The sequence below is a fragment of the Gymnogyps californianus genome, chromosome 6, assembly GCF_018139145.2.
Source record: "Gymnogyps californianus isolate 813 chromosome 6, ASM1813914v2, whole genome shotgun sequence".
NCBI lineage: Eukaryota > Metazoa > Chordata > Aves > Accipitriformes > Cathartidae > Gymnogyps > Gymnogyps californianus.
The window spans coordinates 35,077,419-35,094,619 of NC_059476.1; the positions used below are offsets into that span (position 1 = coordinate 35,077,419).

Below are 17,201 nucleotides of genomic sequence, written 5' to 3' on the forward strand. Positions count from 1 at the left end.
GGCCTCCCCTCCATGCTGCTGATTTCCCTAAGGCTTGTCAGATCTGCAAGAGCTCCACTCCAGTGTCAAACCTCACACAGAGACAAAAAAGTGACTAAAGTCCTTATTTCTTAAGGAATCAAGGTAAAACAGAAAGGTACAATTTTACTCCACCTATTTTGAAAATAAAGACAGATGAAGTCCTCAGGGAAGCATCTCTTTTTCAAAGGGAGGCACAAATACAGGCTTAAAAGAGACGATGTACATCTTCCTCTGACTCTACAAATGGAGGGTGTCAATCCCTCCTCCCTCGTTCCTCTCTCTTTTCAAGCACTCCGATGAAACTCTTCTGTCCCACACGTGTAACTGGGAGCGAGGACTGGTATGAGTCATCTGACCCACTTCTAGCTGGACACAGCCTTTTGCTTCCCCTCACGTTGGAACCGTACACTTAAACATAGATGTGTCGGTAACAAGCTGTTTAGACCATTGCTCTTTACGACGCTGCCAGAGAAGCCAGCTGGACTGCTTATGGGTGGTCCAGACACCAGAGACATGGGAAAGAACAGAGACAGCTCTTAAACATGACGCTGAGAAGAGTTAAAGATGTAAAAAGTTGTGTGCGCCTGTCGCCCATGGAGGAAACGAAAGCGGGAGGGAAGCACATGACGGCCACAGCCATCAGCTGGCTGGCACCAGGAGTTCCCGAGCTCCTTCTGTCAGCCTCAGAGGGTGGGACCAACCCAAAAGCTCCTGCCCGCCTGGTCAGTGGAGGTACAAGTTTATGGGAAACGCAATTTTCAGCTGCAGTAGCTATTTTTAAGCCTGAAGTTTAAAGTAAGAGAAGTCTGAAAGATGAGTATGATTATGGGGTGCTTAAAATACAGACAGAAAAATATTATTTTATCCCTGTTTCAAGATGTTTAAAGAATTTTTTATGTGCACGTCATTACTACACAAGCCCTGCTACACAACTGGCTTGCTCTTATGAGCAAACAAGTCACAAAACCCAAAAGCATCCAGGCCTGAAATACTCAATGTCTGCCCATAATAAACAGAAAAGGAGAGTATCAGAGTTGCACAATTCCCTTTTCTCAAGCCTTACTTCATGGCATATAGAACTTGAATTTCTAATAGATCAAGATTAGCGCAGTATTAGATCCTGAATCCAAGGTACCTATTTCATGATTAGTGAGAAAGTTTATTATTATTACTTCAACAATCTTTAAGGTGTATTAGACATTTGACCTGTCAGCTCTCAGACGTGCAATGCACATTTAGAAGAAGAGCAAAGTACACGCGTCTATCACTGTGCATGTAACACCTCCCATAGGGGATTTCTCAGTGCCCTATCTTTACATCTGCAACCTTCAGCACAGAGGTAGACAGGCAGACCTTACCATTTTGAAACACTAAGGCAACCAGGCTTGTCTTAAAAAAAAAAAAAAACACCACCAAAAAAACCCCAAAAACAAACAAACAAACAAAGGTTGTTCTGAAGGAGAATGTGCGTAAGCAGGGTGGCTCGAAGAGAGATTCCACCACAGAGAAGAACTGAAGTAGTGTGTTCTTCATTCATTCTTAGCAGGGTTTTTTCTTTTTTTTCCCTTTTTTTTTTTTTAAATCCAACATGCAGGAGGACTTTTTGAAGACTGTGTGCACACCCTTCCACTTCCTTCCTTGAGTGGTGAAATACCCTCTTTGCAGGAAGTTTAATGGTTGTGAAGGAACTTAATTTGAATTCTTTGCCCTGTTTCAGCTGTGCACATTTGTTCCAGTGCGGTGTAATCACAAATCCTTTGGAAATATATTATCACACACACACGGAACGTGTCTGTATATATTGTGTATATATTTGGAAATATATAATCCATCATGTACCCTGCTCTGCCCGACCCAGACATACAGCTGAAATGCACTGACTGCTTGGGCAAAGCAGAGTCTTTCCGGGTGTTTCCATAAGTGTATTTTATTACGGAAAAACACGATATAAACCACTTTTTGCTATTCTTTATTTGCTTGTCCAAAGTATAATGCAGTTGACTCCAGCTGCTTCAGCCAGTCACAGCAGAATCACACACTTCAGCCCAATAGTGCCCGTGACGGGTACTGCCAAACACCACCCAGACAAAAACACCACACTGATGAGGTCACGCATACCATATGCTGCACTTTAATGCTTCACATCCCCATCTATAGTCCTTCAAGTAAACTACAATGCTTAAACAAATCAAGGCATGATCAGGTTTGCTGCTGCTTAACTTACTACGTGTATCATAATGAATAGACACATAGCTGTCACAGAACAGTACAAGTAACTTATTATTACAGAAAACCATTTAAGTTCTAATTATCTGATTTAGGTCACACTAATATTTGTGTAGGCTTACCATAGTTTGGCTCAAAATATTTTAATAACAAATGTGTTTGAAAGTGTGTTCATTTTCAATCTGCAGCAAGAGCCACTATGAAACCCACTACATTTGTCAATTTTTACTTAGTCACAAAATATACATGATATATTGTGAATGCAAAGTAGAAAAATATTAAGGACCTGACTTACACATCACATTTCAAGACTGCATTTCCCACAGATACTAGTTTGACATAGAAAATGCATGTTGTAAATGTTATGTCTATCACTTCCTGCAAAGGAACATAGTTTTCACTTCATTGCTAAGCAAAGTACCACAGCAAACCTTCATATTTGCTTTCTCCTCAAGATCCCCTTGTCACCACCATAAAAAGAACTACATGACTAAATGGTCTGACCATCCCAGATTAATGAATGAGTCACTCTCAGTCACGCACAAGTTTCACGTAGAGAATAATACCGTTTGTATCCTCCATGAAGCAACAAAGATAAAAGCCACCGGAAACAAGTTGTAGGTTGGTGTTTAAGGCACCACACATACAGAATCCAAGGAATTTTTACGGAGAAGGGCAGGATTCAAAGCAGCACACATGTAAGGGAAAAATCACATAACACATTTACCTGTAAAGAACAAATTCACTGACAAGTGTAATACTTGCTATAGAAAACGTTGTGAAGATACCAAAAAAATGGAAAAAGGCTAGTATAGCGCAGCTGCATACCCTACTTTTAATAATGATGTTCATCTAGCTCTTACGAAGGTTGCTGAATCTCTTAACAATTGAAACATGTTTATTTATGCAAAGAGCAGACATGGCATGGGAATCTATGGTTCACAATTCCCCAGCGAGTCCTGCCAAAGTCTCTTTACTCTTGTTCTGGAAGAACCACTTCTGGTAATGACAGTAATTTAGTTCTTTGCCTACTCAAACTTTGTTTTTCCTGCCAAGACTAAAAGGATGCCACGTGTGCTGTTCTCTTTGCCTTGAGCAGTTGTCACCTTTAAACTGGACAGCACCACCTTATTCATGAAGCCCTTTAGCCCAATAGTGATGTTAGCCCAATAGTGATGTTAAACAGCACTGCGTTTTTTGATCAGAACTGATCTGAGTAGAATTCATACCAAATGCTCATCTGCTGCCCATTACTAGTATAACGAGTATACACAACGATGGGAAAAATTACTCAGTAGTGAAGAATTGTATCTGAAGTGAAATGGAGTCTTCCCACACAGATTCAAACTTTGTTTGTTTTGGCAAAAAGGTACTGGAATTTTAGGCACTAACAGCAAAATGCAATAAAAAAAGTGTTTAGATCACCATGGTCTCCAAGGACTTCATATTGAAAATGTGCAGCCATGAGAGCTTAAACCAAAACCTAAACACATTTAGAAAGACTCCAAGTTAACTCATCTCTGCAAAGAATGGTTCCTCAAGTTCTGTCTTCTGCTTAAAAGCAGGTTAACAGTATTCCAGACCAAACAAGGGAGCGAAAAGGCCATTTTTTCTTCTTTTTAGAACAGCAGATTTTCATAGGAAGTTTACCAAAGATTTACCTAGGACCTGTTTTCATGGCAAAGAAAAGGAAGGCCTTCCAGAAAAAAGTACAAGTAAAAACTACCTTACATTAAGTGACTGAAGGCTAGGAATGTGATTTCCAGCTTTAACAAAAAATAACAAGCAAAACAAATGAATAGAGACAATCCTCCCACTTCAGGTATCTTTCAGGAGAAAACAGTCTCATAATGATCAAGTTAAATATTTATGTCTAACACACTGCTGGTACATAATTCAGTTAGCATATTTAAAAAAATAGTTCCTGTTCTCTTAAAGACATTATCATTCAGTAAAGCTATTATTTCTACAATTAACTCAAAAAAATTGGCAATGAGACATTGCTAGCCCTGCAAAGAGACATGCCTATGAAAGTAGTTTCTAAAACTTCTTATAATCATTCAAATAAAGAAATCTTCGCACTATTCATCAGTAAGCTCGATGTTATTTTATGTGTCTACATTCGATATCTGAGCAATATCCAGTTAAGATGCAAATTCTGGATGCCTTGATGGAATCTCCATCAACAACATTCCTGTAATGTTAAAACAAGCCAACAATTTAGGTCTCTCTTGTCCCCAAACTACTTATGATTGATACAGATCAGCAGCCTCCATCTCAGGCTTTAACAGGTAGCTGTTTGCTCCAGAGAGGGGGAAACTACCTGACCTCTCACACCGAGTTGCCCTCTACATGTCAAAAATGGAGGCCAAGAGTTAGGGAGACCAAGCTTGTATCTGGAACTATTTTTCACAAGCTACTGCTTTATACCAGTTTTTGGTCAACACCTCTTTTAAAACTGAAGTTGCTAATACTCTTAATTACAGTATTATCACTTAAGATATTATAAAGCCAGCTGTCCATATGACACATTTTCAAAAATGACACCTTCAATTTGGATGTACCTTCCCAAATTAAGGTGCTTCTGTGTCTAATACTGTATCAGTAAATACTCCTTGAAGTGAAGGACCTAAAATGCATATAGCATCCCTATGCTACTGCCAGTCAGGCCTGTCAATAGAATTGTTTTACAATAGGCAGTCCTTCTCATATATTCAATTTGTTTTGCTCAGCTCATCTTGTAAGAAATGATCCACTGCCAAAAGGAGACTGATTACTGTTACTGGAATGAACGTTATCAGAGACATGATCTTGATAGATTTCAGGCAAAGGACAGACGCTAGCACAAGTATTTCCTTTCTAAAATGAATCTGGAAGATTGCAGCTGGACTCTGAGGGTGAATTTACACTTCACAGCTCTGCTGATTTAAGAGGTCGCTGCTGCCAAAGGAGGATATCCCACTCTGCGTTGCGTCATCCTGACCCCCTCCCTGGAGGAAGCCACAGCACTCACTGCACCCTGGGCTAATCCAGCTTAGCTCAGCTCACTAACATCACACACCCCCCGCCCCATTTTTGAAAATCAAGGTTGTGCTGGTTTAGAAGGCTGAAGGCGCTAGCATGGGGGCTGACAGTGGGAACTGTCCTTTGCGGCAGAGCCAAGCTGTTCGAGCAGCTCGAGTCATAACATGTAACCTCACCCTGATGAGAAGCATTGAACTCGTTAGCTGCCGCACCAGACACACAAAAGCACCAGCCCTTCCACAAACTGAACCTCCCTCTCCTTTCCCCAGAATTCGCTCTTGGTCGCGTCTCTTTTTCTAGCTCTATATTTGGTATTGGGAAAAAAAACGTCTTGGTGAAGCAGGATGGAAGAAAGGGTGTCAGGACAAAATTACATAGCATTTATTCAGGGCCATCTGTTATTCCAAGTCTCAAACTACTATTTCTGTATCACTGCAGTGTATCATCCCAGCCATAAGAAAGAATTTATGGCTATTCTAATTGCAATCAGTTCAGCACAAGTTGAAGTATTAAATGTTTTTCTATCTGTCATGGAAGAGATTTTTAGACCTTCTTCTGAAGGGGGTGGGAGGGATCATTGTTTCTCTTGTTCTTCAAATACACACACATTAATATATGTGTTTCTAATTAATGAAGAAGGCATTAAAATCAAGGATACTGGAAATTTTAGCAAGCTTAGAAACAACAGCAAGAGAAAGTGTTTTTTCTTTTTAAAAAATTAACATTTTCTGCTATTCATTCTTAAAAAAACAGTAAGTGGGATATCACTGTAGTAGTGCAAAGACCTAGAAATGAAAGCCCAGCTTCAGAAGGATGGATATTATCTTTTATCTGCTCTATAATTAATGGTACTGATTAACCTTTAAAGGGGTCAGGTATTTTAATTAAAGGTAGTTCAATAATATTAGTTGCCTAGTACTCCTTGACATGACCAGATTCACTAGAATCTGATACAGTATCCAATATGATCTTTCACAAAATAAGCAACAATCTCTGCCAATAATCAATGGGAAATTGTTCCTGTAACACAGAACTTGACTGTAAAATGCACTTAAAAATAATAAACACATGGATTTTAACTAAGCTAATTGGACAGTACTTATAAACTAACCAAATTTCTTACCTGATAGGGCTGAAAGGCACTATCTTCAGTTATAAAATCCAGCTGTTTGTCCACAAGGAATTCTACTGCAGTAACTGAATTGTATACACTTTTTCCAACCAAGGGCTTGAACGTCTATTGGAAAAAAAGAAAAAGAAAATTAACCAATTAAAAAAAGCTCAGCACATCAAACCATCAGGACTGTATAGACACTGATGTAATTCTTCCATCAAAACAAGTTAAAACAGAATAACAATTACTAATTATATAAGAAAGGAGGATTTTGTGTTTTGTCGTTTTTCCTTTGTGCCATTGGTGGAAAACCAGCTAGAGGAGGGAACTACACCATACATTCTTCCTTTCCCTCATTGTGCTTGAGCAAGAGCGTTTACCACAGAAGCTCAAAGTACAGGAGCACCCTTGTATCTTAAACATACAGCTTAGCATGCAGATCCTCTCTGCCTGCCTGCAGGACTAGCTAGCGCAGTGGTAATTACACTAAGGACGCTGAAGTGGAAACAGACTGCAGACGTGAAAACGCTCCCCCTCTTCCTGTTCTGAAATCGTTCACCTTGCCTCGAGTCAACCATCTCATTTCCCTGCTGGTCTCTGCAACTGTTCTGACTCTGCTGCCTGCCGCCCCCGCAGCCGCTCCTCCCTGCAGCAACCGGCTGCTCCGGCGCAGCGACTTCAGAGAAGACAGTGCCTGGTCCCGGGGCTTTTGCAGCGGGGCTGGGAGGTTTCCTGCTTCCCCAGCACGTGGGAGGAAGCAGGAAACCTCCCAGCCTTGCTGCAAAAGCCAGGCATGAAGAAAGGGGAGCAGGGAATAACGGGCTCCTCGACATCCCCATACAGTCTTTGTCCAAAACACCCTGCCTCGTCCAGGTGCAGCGGGATGCAGTAGGCAAGTGGGGAGGGAGCCACGACTCCAGCGGGTCTCCCCCAAGAGGGGACGAGCAGGCGGTCCCTTTCCCTGCTGGCTGGGTTTCCTGAACAGAAGTACAAGGAGAGCGTGACTGAGTGGGGATGTACGGAGAGGGGATGAGTCAGGTGAAAAGGAAATCCCAGCGGATGGAGGGGAGAGAAAATGCCGCTCTGAAGACAGACGGGAACAGCAAGAGGAAGGCACGGGTGAACAAAAGAAACAACAGCAGAAAGAACATGCAGGATATAAGGGAAAAAAACATGGAGGGACAGAAAAAAAAAAATAGAGGAAAGTTCTTCTACAGGACAAAAAAAATAGTAATGAGGGAAAACAGGAAAAGAAAAGCGCCCTTTGAGACTGATGCTAAATTTAAAATGCAGGAGGAAAAGACAAAGAGGAGAAACAAGGGCAGGTCAAACCACACGAAGCATTGTGCAAATGCTACACCAACATCTGTAAGACGCCGCTATCACAACAGGACATCACTAGCTCACATGCAACACCCCACAGCAACAGACCCCAAGTACTTGCAAAGGGAGGGCAGGATCACTGCCGCCTATTTACAGGTGGGGCAACCGAGGTACGAAGCAATCCTGTAACTTGACAAAAGCCACCTAAGCAGGGCAGCAGCAGAGTCAGTGACCTGCCCTCAGCCAGTCTGCAGGCAGCTCCTAAGAGATGCACTCAAGGTTTTATCAGACTTCATTACCTACTTTACAAAGGTGTTGCCTTGCGATTAGGCTAAATATAACCCAAGTCTCTCTGGACCTTCAGCTTTGGCACTTACTAAACAAATGAGAGAATACTTCATTGGAGACACGTAATACTTTCTGATAAATGTATCCAACTCTACAAATGCTCAGATTTAATGTACTGCATTCTTGTTCCCATTTTATTTAAGGTTTCACATCAGCTGTTACCCTTTCTCACACAAGTAAGCGGGGGAAAAAAAAAACCCTATCAGCCAGTCAGCCATCTCAACAACAGGGTAACTAGATGAAAGCGCTGGAGGGACAGGAGAATATGATAATATGCTAACTACAGTGTCGGAATAGTAAATAATTATTTAACCTCTAATAGTTAAGGGCCTTTGCTCTTGCATCACTCTTCTATAATGTATCTTGTATTCCTAATGGTTCGAGTTAAGAGAGGGTGGAGTTCGCATCATGAAATTGCAAAGCGTTGAGTGTATAAACTCACAAGCAGACAAACTTTTCTTTAGAAAAGTCAATGTTGTAGTCTTTCAGTTCTTAATTCGCCCCCGCGTCTTCACGTACACTGTTCTACTTTTTCCACGCTGGCTCCTTTCTAACTTTCTGTGCTATTATTCAGGTCAAGAAACACGTTTCCGACTACAAACAACAGGACATACCACACCATTAGCCGAAACGAAACCGTGTGGAATGCGGCTTGCAGTTATCATTCAGGATTCAGACAACACTACAGATTAAGGTACGTGTGAGCCACCGGTTTATCTTACTGCTGGTATTAAAAGAACTAGTTCCAAATATAGTTCTGTGAGCATGATTATTCTGAGAAACGTAATGCCTTCTCACTTGCTTTCATAGATCTAAGCCTCTAGACAGGCCAACGCCCCCAAAATACGCATGTGGAGGATGCATGCTATCCCACAAGCACAGAGGAAAAATATGTAAATAAATAAAGCAAAACTACGCCATGTTACACACCTCCTCATACACGGATGGCTGCTCAGCTGCACACAACTTGAGATTTTTCAGACACTATTAGAAAACACTCCCACTATCAAAGAACAACAAAACCCCACCCTTTAATAAAAGCAGGCCTTCTTGGGAAAGCAAAGTCCAGGCTCCATCAGCTCCAGGAGACAGGCAGGCCACCAAGGAGACAGACAAACCGGGACAGGTTAGGGATTTGAAAAATCTTAAGACGGAAGACATCACCAAACTTCACACCACACATCGCATATGCACAAAGAAAAACACACTAAGAGCACAGGAGGCAAGAGTCAGCTACTGAAGGCAAGCATGTGAGGCATGTAAGGACATGAAAATAGATGTAAAAAGGTCCAACGAGCTCCTTGCAGACTTTCAGAGGAAGACGCTCCCTCTTTCCATTCCCAAAGTGGAGGACAACTCTAAGGAGAATCAAGCACACTGGCTGAAACCAGGAAAAACTGAACCTCTTCAAACAAAAATCTCCCTTTCAAACTTGCATAAAGCTTCCTTTTACCATCTACGTTAACCCAACTCCCCAAAGACCACAATTAAGCAAAGGACGCAAGCACTCAATCTTAAGTGACATCTGACTTCAGCACTCTTCTAAGCAGCTGCTTGGAAAAAATCCCACTTTTTTCCCACCAAATTTCCCTGCTTGGCCAAAGGGAGCTCTATGAACACACACGCACACTTTGGTTGCTTTGCTACCAAGTTCCCTGATACTGAATAAAACATATTTCTTACTCTGCCTCCCGCCATCTCTCCATGATTTTACCCCAGCTCACGCAAGAAGTAACCTGCCTACGGGAGGCATCTGGCACAGCTCTGAGACTAAGAAGAAAAGCTGGTTTTGGACCTTCCGGAAATCCAAACAAATTTTTAGAAAATATTAAGTACCATCACGTCACAGCAAACAATCTCAAAACTATTCGATGGCATTCACCAAATGCTCGCAAATACAGCGGATTACGGACTGCTTTTTCTAACGCCCAGTAACACAACTCATCTATTTATTTATTGTTTCAAAACCCCCATGGCAACCACAGGCCCCGCTTTCCCGAGGAAGCAGTACTGAGCAAGCACATAGTGCATTTTTCTCTCTGCCTAATGCAATTAAGCAGCTGGAGACGTGGTAAGCCGCCCCCACCATGTGAGCAGGCAGCTCCCTGGCCCTGGCCAGGGCTCCAGGAGCCGCCGCACCTCGGCTGCCGAGCTGCTGACTCCCGGCTGCTGCAGCCTCGGCGCTGCCAGGCTGTGACACCCAGCAGGCTCATTGCAGCAAACGCTCGGGTTACAGCTGAGCTCGCAGCTGCCACCCGGCTCATCCCGCACGTACCACTACCTCATTTGCCTCACTGGGGCTTACAGCCTGCTTCGCTGGGCACCCCGCGCCTGAAGCCTGCTCCCCACACCACAAAAGCACATTTGCCTATGCACATGTACTGCATTTGCCTTTTTTAAATCTCCCTAGACGAATTTACGCCGTAAAGAGAACAGACTTTTAAAAAGCTAAAAATTTATTCAAGACAGCTATTCTTAAACTAAAACCGGTAACTTTTCATAGGTTTTCCTCTTTAAACCACAAAAATTGAAAAGATCATGTAAATTTAATTTATACGTGCTATTCAGCAAACTTTTCCACATATTGTTCTTTAGCCTCGCTGTTCAGTCTGCAATAGCGCAAACACTGGCACCTTTTCATTATGACAATCATTCAAAATAGCTGTAGCTCTCTTCCAACGCCTGTTTGTTGCCATGGTTTGCACTCAAAGGCAGAATTACCGACTGGAAAGGAGCGCAAGATATATGAAGCGGATCTGACATAAAAATCGGGCATCGAGTTTTCTTATTTGCAGACTACTTTGCCTGCTTTCCCTACGGAAAAGCCCATTTCCAGGCAAGGCGTTATTCCGGGCGGAACTCTCTCAGCCCTTCCCCGGAGGGGGTGTCGGAGCCCGCGAGCAGAAGGAAGGAACCGGCGGGACGGGGGTGCGAAGCGCCCCCACAGAAAGAAGGCGCCGCCAGCCGGGCCCCCTCCTCGTCGGAGGCGGCGGGGGTGCCGCATGGCAGCGCGCACCGCGCTGCAACGATTATCGCAGCTGTTTTGTAACGGCGGGGCCCCTCACCGCTAACGTCTGGACAACAAGCTCCTGAAGTTCAGCAGCCAGCGTTAACGGCACAAATTTAACCTCACTAACAAAACCAAACCAAACAAAACAAATTCTTAAACTACGTTTTTCCGAAGGGCGCAGGCCGCCGGCCGCCCCTGCACGGCTCCCCCGGGGCAGGGAGGTGTCCGGTACTCACGGTGTCTCCAGCCCGTCTCGGCGGCGCACGGCCTGCGTTCACCCGTCGCCGGGCCGCGCACAAAGCCGTCGCCGGCCGCGTGCCGCGCCCGCCTCCGCGCTCCCCCGCGCCCGCGGAAGCCCGCCCGTCACGTGCGCTGCTCCGCACACCGCGGGGACGGGGGGGTCCCACGACACCTCCGCGGGCCGTGGGCGCGACCCGCTCCGCCTCCGCGGCCTTGGAGGGCAAACAAAGACGCGCGGGCGCCCCTCAGAAAGTTAAAATGTCCGCGGGGGAAGGGGGAGCGGGGTGTCCCGCGGAGAAAGCCCCGGAGGAGCCCCCCGGCCCCCCGCCCCCCAAGTCAAGGCGGCGGACTCTCCCCCCTCCCCGGACTCCAGCCCATCCCCCCCTCCCCCTCCCCCCACCCCCCGGCCCGTCGGTACGTACCTCGCTCGGCGCCCCGCGGCCCGGCCCGCGGGACCTCCGCACCCGCCTCCGCCTTTGAACTCACAAGGAAAATGGTTCTCGCCGCGCCGCTTCCGGGTCGGGCGGCCGCGCCGGGGGCGGGGACGACGGGGAAGGAGGCGGCGGCGGGGGGGAGGAGGAGGAGGAGGAGAGCTCGCCACCCGCCCTTTGTGGGGCCGGCGCGGGCTAGCGCGCAGCTGGGCCCACCGCGGAGGCTCCGGCGCGTCCCCGCTGCTGGGTCATGGCGCGCTGCCGCCGCCGCCGCTTACATAAGGGCGGGCGCGCGGTGCGCGGGGCCGGCCATGGCGGCGCTCTGCCGGGGCGGGGAGGAGCCGGGACGCGCCGAGCCGCGCCGCCGCCGGCAGCCGAGCGAGGGGAGCACGCCGGCGGGAAGGGGCGGCGCTCGGCAGGCGCGGCCCGCGGGGGCGGGGAGGCGGCCACGTCCCGCGGGGGCGGAGCCGCGAGCCACGTGTGGCGGCGGCCCGGGAGCGGGGCCGGGGCACCCGGGGGCCGAGAGCCTCCCGCTTCCCAGCGGCGCCGCCCGGCCCCGAGCAGCCACCGCTCCGCCCAGCCCGCGCCAGACCTCGGCACCCTGCAAAACCTGAAGCCTAGTTGATGGCCTGTGTCCTTCCTGCCCCCGGAAAGCCCCCACGGTGCCGGGTCTGTCCTCTGAAAGCCTTTCCCCATCCCTCCCCGGGTGGGCTTTTTAAAGTCAGCAAACGAGGGCTACAATTCTGTCCACATTCACACACACCCCTTTCCCCCCCACCCAAAAAAAAAAAAAAAAAAAAAAAAAGGAAGGGCGGGTCAGGCATGAGCTCAGTGCCTGATTTCGGCCCAGAAGCAGCCGGAGCAGAGGGTGCGGTGAGGGTGAGGGGAGCGACCCGACCCGCAAGGCCGGGGACGAGCCGGGAGTCCTGGGCTGCTCCGCTCCCCCCTGGGCCGCCAGACACAGTGAAAAGCCTGGCAGGGGCTGGTCATCCGAAAGCCTGTCACTAACGGCATACTTCGCCGTCATCAGCAAGTATTTACAGCCCATAAACTGATGCAAAACGTTCTTGAGCACAATTTTCTAATTTTCACCATACAACCTATTTTCTCCTTGATGACAAAAAACCATAAAACGTTGTTTTCCCACTGTTGAACAGAAGTTAATGGCACTAGCCAACTAGTTGTTTACAGTTTACATAAAAACATCAATTCACCTGAATAGTCCAGGGGGAAAAAAGTGCATGGTGCATCCCTATCTAATGAGAAAATGGTTTCAGAACAGAAATTTAGCAATAATGCCTGTAATGCATTCCTTGAGTTTAGCTCACATACACAAGCATGAATAGAAGAAAAAAAAAGGAAAAAAGAAAATCACAAGGGAGGTTGCGATAGAGGCATTTATTTCCTCCGAACCCTTTAAACATAAACAGCTGTACATTTTTTACTTTATGGAAAAAATATAAAGTGTGTAGTTTGCCAAGAAAGTATGAGAATAATGGGAAATCAATGCATGACTACCTCTCTTTTCTCATCTCGAATTACTCCAAATGATGTAAGCTTAAAGGTGTACTGGAATGCTATAAAATACTGAGCTCTGAAATAATAAAATACTTAAGTACAGTTAAAAATTAAAGTTGAACTGGAAGGCTCCCTGCCCACCACAGACTTTTCACCAGCAACTGGATTTCTTCCACAACAGTTCGTGACACTGCACGCACACAAGCAGGGCAGGAACCAGGCTACCTGTACACAGTTTTTGTACGCTACCCAGCCTACGCTCAAACCACGTAACTGCAAAACTGGATTTTGCTTTGAAGGGACACTAGCAGAGGCGGTTTATTGTATTGATTTTCCCTTTTAAGTGGTCTTCCAGCCTGGCGAGCCCGAGGCAGCTGAGCAGCCTTATATGGCAGGAAGGCTGCGGGGAGGCGGCGGTGCCCTGAGCAGCCTCCATCTATTCCTGACCACCCAGGCCGGACAGTTGCTCCTCTCGTCTCCGGCACCCCTGCGGACAGCCCCTCACCAGATCCGCTCGCCCTCAGGGCTATCCAGAGAAAGGCCGCCTTGTACTGCCAGCAGAGCATGGGGCTCGCTAACCCCCTCTGCTCCCCCAAGAACACACCCCCTGCCCCAGCCAGGCCGTGGTGGGGCTGCACTTCCTCATCTCCAGAGAAAAAAAATTGCAACAAACATCTTAGCGGCACCATTTTGACGTGATTTCTTTCCAATTCCTTCTTCTCCACCCCACCGCCCCTGGGGTAGGAGGGAATAACGCCTCAGCCGCTTTCACCGGTACCGAGACCGGTCATGCAGTAGCAGAGACTAAAATGCATCCTTATTCCATGTTTGGGGCCGCAGTTTGCACCACCTTTACCCCTGTGGTGCAGAAGCGTGCCCATTCTCTGCCACCAACCAGCAACAGGGCAGCTTGTCAAGTAAGCGGGGAGTCTTTCACAGACTCGGTTCTTCAGAGGCCTCACCACCTCTAAAAAATAAAACTTGACCTATCAGTAATAGCTGGCACAAGGCAATATCCTGAACTCAGACTTTGCCAAGTAGTCAAGAAATAAAGTATTTTTTCCAAACTTAATTTTGTACTTGTACGATCTTCAATTTAACTTTTAAAGCGCATTTTAGATTACCTGCAAGAAGTACTGAACATCCCAAAGACATACTAATGTTACCACCAAATTCATACCTCTCTCATACGGTTTCAGGGGTTTGTTCTACCATTTCTCTCAAGTAACAGGCCAAACACTTACAGTTATTTCAGGAAGGGCAAACAAATGAATTATGCCTATTACAGAGCACAACATACTTCATGCTACTATCAAACTAATGGTGCTGTGATAGCTGTGCGGTATGTAGTGCAACTGTCAAAGCAGGCAGTCCTTAATAATATCCAAGGCAGACACTGTTAAAATACCAATCACAAGACCGTCTGGAGGACGGGCAAGTTTGCCCGTTTGGACAAAGCTTTATTAATAGACTACGACTTAGTAACAAAGAATATTAATACACAGCGCAGCACCACCTATTCATTACCACAGAGGGATTTTGCTAAAAATTCTCAAGTGGCACCAGCTACGTGTGGAATACTAACCCAGCAACCCTATGTCCAAGGGTTTCACTTAAAGATGATCTCAGTAAAAATCCACTAAGTGGGAAAACACCTTTTGAGAGTATAAAAAAAAAAATCAAGTTGCTACTGGTGCAATCGCTAATGTTAAGGACGCTAAGGCAACATAAAATGATGTTTACATCATTACGGCTTACTAAATTTACCGCAATATATGTGTGTGTACTCTTAACAAAACACAGATCTGCCATGTAAAGGCACTAACACTGATTTTTAAACAAGAATTTTAAAAATGAATGTCTTAAGAGTCCCAAAGCCTATGGAAAATATTCCTATCCAAGCCTGGTTATGACATTTGCAAAATGCTACACTTTAGAGCGGCTTATTTAATAGTCACATTATTTTAGCGCTGTTTCCAACTACTGTTTGCTTCGTCTCACAATCGGGCCTGAACTCTGTCAAACAAGCCATACTATAAGCTTGCAGAACAGAGCTGCCTTTGTTCTTTGGCACTACCAGTCCCCTATGGAATCAGGCAGCACACTGAACTGCACTCGGCAAACAATCCCTGACCTTCAATTACTGTCTTGGCTCGCTGCCACAGGATACATGTATTACTGGTAACACAGTGTGCCCTATTTTGCAGATAATCGCTAGAACTACAGATAATCATGAAAATCGACGGAAAAACGCAAACATTCCCTTCCTAAAATCGCAGTCGTAACTTCAACTACAGCAAAGCGTTCCTCCCGTGTGCCGCAGCAGCACACCCAGGCTCAGGCTCAGGCCATGCATGCGAGGATGGCAGCGCTGCAGGTTTTGTATTTTTAGAGACCGCACGAAAAATTCCAGGTGGCGTATGGCTTCGCCTTCCTCTGCTGGAGGTTTTCGGTTTGGTTTTTGTTTGCTTTGAGGCGGAAGGCACGCCGGGTTGCGCTGGCACGGTTTTGCAAGAGCTGCTCTTTTTCCCTTTTATTTTTTTTCCCCTTTAAAACACCGGCAGGTTTTTCACTTGAGCGCCCCGACACAGAGGCGTTTTGCTGGGCGGCTGGTGCCCGGGCAGGGTCGGGGGTGCGGGCGGACGCCGGCGGGCAGCGCCGCCCCCTCCCGCAGCCCCTTTGTTGGCGCGCCGGGGCCGGGGCCGGGGCCAGCTGCAGCCCTTGTACTTGCGGGCTGGCCGCCAGCCAGCGCCCGGGCCGTGAGTCACTGCCCTTCCGGGAGGCTACTGGCACCGCGCGGCCTGAAGCACCGCAAGGACATCGGGAAACTAAAGCACACACCGCCCGGGGGGGGGAGGTGGGTGGGTGGGTGGGTGTCTGCTGTAACCCTCCTTTCGTTTCTTGAAGGCAGTAAACCCCTTCAGCTGCAAACCATGCTCCTTCCCCGCACCTCACTCGAGAAATCCATGTGTGCGATGCTGCTGGCAAGGAAACAGCACATGTAAATACTGCGAATGAGTAAATATTTAAACTTTGAAACAAATGAAAGTTATTTAAATCGGTCTTCATCGTTTAAATTAGCGTTTTTCTACTTATCTTCTTCCTGTGTGTGCTGCCCTACATTTGCTTAGCAAGCAGAACTGTTTCATAGTGATACTCCTGCAGAACTAACACGGCGTAAGAGCAGAGCTACGGTCAGTCCCACATTAGTGGAGAAATTAACTTTCTGATTACATATTTGTGCAAACCAACTGAGTTCAAACGGTGTACTTAAGTGCAGAAGCCAAAGTCCAAAGGAGGAATTAATGTGTGTGAAACAATCATTACTACTAAGGCTGCAACACGTAAAATAGAGTAACTGGCATTTAGGCATCAGTTCATTTGGCAAATTCTTCATTTAAACTCTCCTTTTTGGTTATGGAGGTGGGCAAATCTCACTTGGAGACATCCAGACATGCAAAAACTTCCACCAGGCTATCTTTAGTAATTTTTCAAAATTGAGAAGCGGAGGACAACAGCGTACATGGAGGAACATAAGCAACAATACAATTAATACACTCGTGTATCAGCGCTAACTGATTTTACAGTATATTTCAAATTAATCCAATTTAAAATGTGGTTTCTATCTTTGCAATATTTTCAACCAACTTTTAAAATCACTTTTGTCCTTCCCCGGGCAAGCACCATGGGGTTTAATGCTGCATGCATCAACATGACTCTGCAATTTTCCCCATTACTTCATCCCCATCTACTTCATCATACCAGTACTGTAATCGCAGCTCTGGGAATAAGCTCTGTTAGTAAACTTGCGCTATTTTTGTGGCTGAATTGGTGTGCCTGCTGCAACAGGAGACCAATAATCTTGGTAAAAGAAAAACCAGAAGCATGGCATTAAAAAAAAATAATCATCATTGTAGGCAATAGTATTGCATGAGTTTTCTTATTT

General features: G+C 46.1%; 1 protein-coding gene across 4 annotated transcripts in view; it reads right to left on the reverse strand.

Moving 5' to 3' along the window:
* JMJD1C (jumonji domain containing 1C) overlaps nucleotides 1-17,201 on the reverse strand; it is a 173,957-nt gene that overhangs the window by 52,200 nt on the left and 104,556 nt on the right. For 2 of the 4 annotated variants that reach the window (XM_050899437.1, XM_050899439.1), the window contains one exon: nucleotides 6,395-6,508. The exons of 1 other annotated variant lie outside the window; for it this stretch is intronic. In XM_050899437.1, coding sequence (XP_050755394.1) covers nucleotides 6,395-6,508 — 114 coding nt within the window. Of the gene's footprint in view, nucleotides 1-6,394; nucleotides 6,509-11,728; nucleotides 11,758-17,201 lie in introns of those variants that run through there. One more of the 4 variants, XM_050899440.1, reaches the window with a different exon arrangement.